General features: G+C 44.7%; 1 protein-coding gene across 1 annotated transcript in view; it reads left to right on the forward strand.

Annotated features, from left to right (window-relative positions):
* Positions 1-4,044: 4,044 nt before the first annotated feature.
* adcy2a (adenylate cyclase 2a) overlaps positions 4,045-7,500 on the forward strand; it is an 85,211-nt gene continuing 81,755 nt past the window's right edge. The window contains exon 1 of the mRNA XM_076279407.1: positions 4,045-4,317. Within this exon, the coding sequence (XP_076135522.1) occupies positions 4,045-4,317 (273 nt within the window). The remainder of the gene's footprint in view (positions 4,318-7,500) is intronic.

The raw sequence follows: 7,500 nt of genomic DNA on the forward strand, positions 1-7,500 counted from the left end.
CAATCCATTCTCTACCCTTTAAAATAGTATTAATTCAGCACCACCCTCTTCTGTATTAATTCTAAAAATAGAACTCAGAAGCCAAAAGGGGGATTGCGCAATCCTTGAGAGGCCCATTCCTCTGCTGTATCGAGGGGTTCCCAGTTCTATTGTGCTGGTTTGTCTTTGTGAACGCTTAAGTCCCAGATCAGACCCTACCCAACCAGAGGAAAGGCTAAAGGAGAGCTGAGCTCTTATTGGATGGGGACAGGGGGGTTCTGCCCCCCCCCCTTCCATCCTTAATCTGTATTCTGATTGGTGAAGAGGGAGCAAGGTAACAAGGAAACGTCCTAGTTTTCCTCTCGGTACACCCCAAATCTGCATCTCGATTAGTGGAAAGGAAGGGGGAGGGGACAAGGAGGGGGAGACAGAGGAGGCTGAGCTGACTGGGGTGTGTGTATTCCTTCGGTTCCTTCTCGGTCCCAGAGGAGAGCAGGTGCTGAACACACTAATCTGTGACACACACCACCAGCCACAACTCTGTCGTCCAGTGCACACACACACACACACACACACACACACACAGACACACACACACACACAGACACACACACACACACACACACACACACACACACACACGACATACATACTGAAACTGCACTACAGTTGAACTGCCAACACTTGCCATGCTCCTGCTAAGACCTTCCACACTTTGTCAGAGGAATGTTCTCTTCTCTGTCTCTTCTCACTTCAGACGTTGAGTAGAGGACGGATATGAGGATTTTGAACTATGCAGTAGCTTTTCTTACAGGTTTGTAATGTTTTGACTGAACTTGCCTCACCCACACAATTAAATCTGTTAAATCCTCTAACTCAATCACACTTTGGTTCATGAGGGAAGCTATGGAGATTGATAAACTCAAGATTTCTGTCAATTCTTGTCACTGGCTTGTCACTGTGCCTTTTTCTTGAAGAAAAAAAAATCTGGCTCTGGCAGAAACAATACATGAATTAACATTTACAATAATGAACAATCAGGCTGAGACAAAGCGAAGATGGCGTGCTGTATGTTCCTTTGTTTTCCAGGCAACAACAGCTATACCCAAATGAGTGCATGGCAGTTTGTCTTTGAACAGATTTGGAGTGAATCCTTCTGTCACAGTTTAAACTGCAGATTAGAGGGCAAATAACCCACTAGCAAACATGGCTAATAAACATTAACATGCATTAATATTAACATTAGATTAACATTACAGAGTAGGTTTAACATATATTATATTTATGGCAATTTTAAGACATTGTTTTTTGTTAGTAAACATTTACTACATTTAAAGCAACATTTTCCGCCATATTATTATCCTACGATAATATTCTATTCTATGTGGTTCTGGACTATGGACTATGTGGAATGAGTAATAGTCAAAAGTCATGCAGTTTCCCCTCTAAAGTCATTCTGTTTGAGGATGATTTTCACATTATTTTTGAATTCAGGGTTGTTTCAGCTTGAGCTACTCTGTTCATTGAATATTAAAACACAGAGCTAACCTGAAATATAATGATATATGATATAGAGCTCATGGAAATCTAAAACCACAGAGAGTAAATCTTACTGTACCATATCCTCCAAGACGACAGAACATTATTGCAGAATACTGACTGAATAATAATGTGATTTTAATCATTGAAATGCTGAAAACAGACTCATTGAGCTTATCTTTGCTGACATGTGATGGTAAAGTCCTTGAGTGAGTCACTTCTGGACCTCAGAGATAATGGCAAGTCTCTGAGCAGTGAGTGTGTGTGTGTGTGTGTGTGTGTGTGTGTGTGTTTGACGACACTGAAGAGCTTTCGTCATTGGAGTTTAAAGTTTCTATTTATAGCGCAGCACCATCAGGTGCTGCGAGAGTCGGGAGGAAATCCTGAATTTGCCCGTACTGGTCAACACACTCCCTTAGCTCTCTCTCTCCCTCTCTCTCTCTCTCTCTTTTTCACCTACACACTCTCTCTTTCTTTCTCTCCTTTTTTCTCTCTCACTCACCTTCTCTCTCTCTTTTTCTCTCTCACTCACCTCCCCCTCTCTCTCTCTTTTTCTCTCTCACTCACCTCCCCCTCTCTCACTCTTTTTCTTTCTCACTCTCTCTCTCAGTCTCTTTCTCTCTCTCCTTTTTTATTTCTGTATGTCTCTTGATTTGTATGATCTTCTTACTCTCTGTCAAGTCCTTTCAGTCCTTTAGTAGCCGTGGAAAACATGAAGAGCAGGCTCTGGGGTGGTTTGATCTAGTTCTGTTCTGTTGTGGACCCATTGGATCAGAACCAGTAGTCATGGACCGCCTGGTGGTATCTGCAGAGAAATCAATGAAGCATGTCAAGGAAAGAGAGAAGGATGAGAGAGTCCAAATGACAGAGAGAGGATGGGGAGACTGATATGGAGGCAAAGGAAGGAGAGAGAAGGGGAAATAGGGGGTGGTGGGGGATTGAAGTGACATCCTTTAAATGACATTTAAATTAACTTACCCTACATAATGTCTTATAGATTTGTATTAATGCATTTTCTATACATCCATTATCAGTTAGTTTGCATCTATTGGTCTTGCTCTATATTCTTTCATCTCTGTCTTTGTACACCTGTTTTATTCATTAATTTTTTCTGATTGCCTTTCCACCATCATTCTTTCAGTCTCCTTCCATCCCTCTGTCTCTAGCTCCTCTTCCATCCCTCCATGGCTTAGATTGCTTATCCATTGGCTTTTTCCTTTATTCAGACTGCTTCTCTCATCCCCTTTATCTAAAGAATGTCCTTTTTCTCTTTCTCTGTTTTTTCTCCATTTCCCTTCTTCCACTCTGTACACCTGCTGTGTTTCACTCTCTTTCTCCACCTCTCGCTCCCTTGTTCTTTCTCTCTTTTTTCTCTCTCCTGTTTTCTTTCAGTCTCCTACTCTTTCCATTTTCTCTTGGCATGCTTTTCACACACACACACACACACACACACACACACACACACACACACACACACACACACACACACACACACACACACACACACCCTCCCCCTTTAACTCACTGTTCTATCTCTCTGAAGCACACTGAGGTGTATTCCTCTTTCTCTCACACACAAATGCACACAGCATTCTCTTCTGACTCACTCACACAGACAAACAGTGTCTTTACTGCTGCTGCACTCTCTCTCTCTCTCTCTCTCTCTCTCTCTCACACACACACACACACACACACACACACACACACACACACACACACACACACACACACACACACACACACAATCACTGGCTCACTCACTTACTGTATACTGTGGCTTATCTGCTCTCTTTCTCTCTGTCTCTCTCTCTCCGTCACACACCCTCCCTCTCTCTCCGTCACACATCCTCCCTCTCTCACGCATCCGCTCTGCACAAAGAGGCTGCACTCTTGCTCTCTCTCAGTCACTCCCTCTCACGCAAACACGCTGCGCTCTCTTTCTGACACTCTCTACCCTCCTTCAGCCAGACTCTCTCCTCTCTCTCTCTATCTCTCGCCTGCGCGCGCGTGTTCTCTCAGAAACAAACTCACGTCTCGCTCTCTCTCTCTCTCTCCTTACTTCCCTCTCCTCTCCCCCTCTGTCACTCTCAACACCTCCTCTGACTCTCTCTCTCTTTCTCTCTCTCACACTTACTTATACCTTCTCTCTCTTACACAACCACTCTCTCACTCTCTCACACACACACACACACACACACAGCTCCTCTTCTCTTCTCTCCTCTCCTCCGTCTCTGCTCCCTCCACCATGCTGAGGGAAGCCGCAGGATGCTGGGCTCCAGCTTGTGTGCCTCTCTCTCCCAGCTGCCTGCCTCTCCTCTGAGGGGGGACCTAGCCCACCAGGAGCCCCCCTCCTGGAAGCCCTTCTCCTCCCCGGGACAACAGCATCAGCATCAGCACCAGCACCAGCACCAGCATCAGCATCAGCAGCATCAGCATCAGCGCCGGCACCCCCTCCACCCCGTCCAGCCGCTCCATCAGCAGCAGAAGCAGCAGCCAGAGCAGGAGCGACGGCACGGGGGGCGCTCCATGTGGCGCGTGGCGATGCGGAGGAGGCGCTACCTGCTGGGCGGCGGCAGTGGTGGCGGACCAGGGGGAGGGTGGCGCGGAGCGGGCATGGGTATGGGCAAGACTGCGGGGTCGGGGGGGCACCAGCAGCAGCAGCAGCAGCAGCAGGGAGTGGACTGGCTGTATGAGTCCTACTACCGTATGAGTCAGCAGCATCCCCTCATCGTGTTTCTGCTGCTCATCGTCATGGGAGCGTGTCTGGCACTGCTCGCCGTCTTCTTCGCATCGGGACTGGTGAGAAAGAGCGCACGCACACACACACACACACACACACACACACACACCGAAAACTCAAGCTATTGCTAGATTCACTGATAAATGTTGAAATGTCACGTATATGCATAAACATGTGCATAAACAGGCACATACTTATTTTTACACAAAACTTTATTTTATGATACAGTAATGTATGCAAAACATGTACAGAAACACATAGTGTATACAAGCCTGTAAACTGCAGAGAGAAACACTCCAAAACAGACCAGAGACTCCCACACACACACTGACAAGTCCTCTGATGTCAACATGCTTATGAAATAGGTCAGTGGCCAATGCTGAAAGGGGGGCTGGCTCTGTTGCTGCAGTTTTTGCTAGAACGGTTAAAGAGGGATGCTGAATTTTTCTTTATTTTCTCTCTCTCTCTTTTTCTCCATCTCTCTCTCTATCTCTTTCTTTCTCTCTCTCTTTAATACTCTCTCTCTCTTTCTCTCTCTCTGTCTCTCTCTCTCTCTCTCTCTCTCTCTCTCTCTCTCTCCCATTGTCATACGAGTCAGTCCCAGCTTGAGAGATACTCTGACTTTGTGATTTCACAGCATAGAGTTGGTGCTGAAGTAGCCTACACTGTGAAGTTGAATGTTATATTACAGTATGTAGAGAGGATATGATTGAATGTATTGTTATGGTCGGATATAGTATGATGTAGTAAATTTAGTATGTTGTACTAAATCTATGAGGTGGTGAAGTTGACTTAATGGTAAAAACATGAATTGACTCAATGAAATCTATTACACACTGTCATATGCATTAAGGGGCAGAAAGCGCTCATTCTTGCCATGGACTGGAGCTTGTCTCTTTTTCTCATTTTGTTTTTAAGTGCAGGTGATCTTATCTGCTGTGCTTAATTCAAGCAGACACCGATCTTTATAGGAGTCATAGAACTGCCACATGCCTAAATCAATAGCCTGGGGAATATGAATGCTGACAAGAATGGGGTTTGAAAAGGGAAAGACCAGAATTTAATTACTCCAGCTCAATGAAGCGAAGCAGCCCAGGAGGTGGCTACCTGTCAGCCTGGACAGTTATTGTCCTCCCCTGTTTTCCTGTAAAAACAGCCTATGCGTGACACATCCATATTGCTGTGTGTTACTGTCGTGCATGTATTGTGCATGCATTGTGCATCAGCAGATGTTGAAGTGGCATGGCGACTTTACACATTATCTGTAAATATGTGGCACACAGCAAAAGCCTTATTAGAGAGACAGCCAGAGGTAATTATACGTAAATATACTGTGTAGATAATGTAGTTAAAATGGAGTCTGAGTCTGAGTCTTTCTCAAGTTACTAAGCATCTCAAAGGTGTATTTATAAGGCTTCCACACACACACACACACACACACATTCACACACAGTTCACACTGTTGTTTAGGATAAGGTGCCATGTTCAGTCTTGGTGGGCATCTGCTGAAAGCTATTCAAACTTCCCCTCCCTCTATACCAGTCTCTACAGCTCTCCAAACACGTCAACTGTCATTTGCACAAGAAGAAATGGGACAGAAAAAAAACTCATTTATTGACTCATTAGACTCTCAGATAATTGTAATTCATGAATCCCATCACAGCAACAGACTCTGAAGCAGATATGGCCCAGATATGACCCTGATGTGGCCCTGATATGGCTTTGATGTGGCCCTGGTGTGGCCCTGATATGGCCCTGATATGGCTTTGATGAGGCCCTAATGTGGCCCTGATATGGCTTTGATGAGGCCCTGATGTGGCCCTGATATGGCTTTGATGTAGCCTAGCCACGCCCACCTAGATTTCCTTTCGGGGAGATTCTAGTCTGGAACACCCACCATAGTTCACTAACATTTCCGTCGGTCGACAAATTACCCTTCCAATCTGCGACGAGAGGGGATGACGCTATAGATTCGAAACCGTGGCTGTGGTAAAACGGTAGTAGCAACGCCTGAAAACATCAAAAATTACAGTTGGAAGAATGTGTAAATCTATTTACAGCAAAGGCTCACAAAGATTGTTTGACTGCCAATGCTGGGTTTTTTTTTCAGTTTGTAAAGTTTAGGCGAAGTAGGAGTAATGTCAGAAATCCGGTTGGACCAATAAGAGAAGTTAACGCTATGTCTATGCCCATAGCCATGCTAGCGTTGTAAAGGAATCCCAATTGTGAGTGACCAGACTCTATTCACTTCGTGAATGAGTTTTGTTTACCACACTAGATTTGATGTGGCCTTGATATGGCTTTGATGCACCGAAATATGGTCAGGTGGCATTGAACATGTTCAGCGCAAACAACAGCAGTACCAACTCTGTGTCATGTCCACTCCTTAGCCAATGGCAGCTCGCCAGGAGAGCTGCTCCCACTTGCCCAAGCAACACTTCCCTTGGCATGTGTCAAACTGGCACAGTTGCTCCGTCACATTTCAGTCCAGCATCTATCTATCTATCTATCTATCTATCTATCTATCTATCTATCTATCTATCTATCTATCTATTTATCCATCCATCTATCTATCTATCTATCTATCTATCTATCTATCTATCTATCTATTTTTCTAGCCTGGCTAATGTCAGACCTCATCTCATTGAGATGGGGTCTGGGAACTACACGTTCATTTTCTCGTATTTGAAACGTGGTTTACGAATGCCCAGAGCCATTTATTGGGCGCTACGAATGTCTATCAAATGCGTCTGTACGTAGCTCATAACCGCTTCGGTGTGTCGTCATCGTCTTGCTGTTCCCCCTCCGTTCTGTGATTGGTTCCTTCGTTGAGGTGAAAACGAAGTCCATGGAATCCAGGCTGCCTAGCAGCGTGAATAAAATACAGTTTTTCTCAGTCGCTTTGGTGCTTTTCTCACATCACTATTAACATTTGCACAGTAGTTAGTGCATTTCTCAAAACACTTAATGCAAACTGCAAAACCTAGTGGATAACCTGCAAAAGCACGTCACTTGCTCAAAATGGATAGTCCATTCCTCAAAAGCAAGTATTTATGTCAATGAAACTGCCAGTGTCATCACAATGAGCCAAAAAATAGCCCAAGTCTTGACACCATTGTTTACAGTATGAACAAGATAGTCAAATGGCTTTGTCATGTTTTCATTATGACAGTTTATGTGCTCTCAGTGTTTTCCAATGCAAAAAAAGGCCAGACATTGGTGACACTACCTGAAAATGCTTA

The sequence above is a fragment of the Alosa pseudoharengus genome, unplaced genomic scaffold (genome assembly GCF_046254945.1).
Source record: "Alosa pseudoharengus isolate Yale_2024_CS ecotype anadromous, Long Island Sound unplaced genomic scaffold, YU_APseudo_1.1 YU_APseudo_1.1_scf_12, whole genome shotgun sequence".
NCBI classification, from domain to species: Eukaryota; Metazoa; Chordata; class Actinopteri; order Clupeiformes; family Clupeidae; genus Alosa; species Alosa pseudoharengus.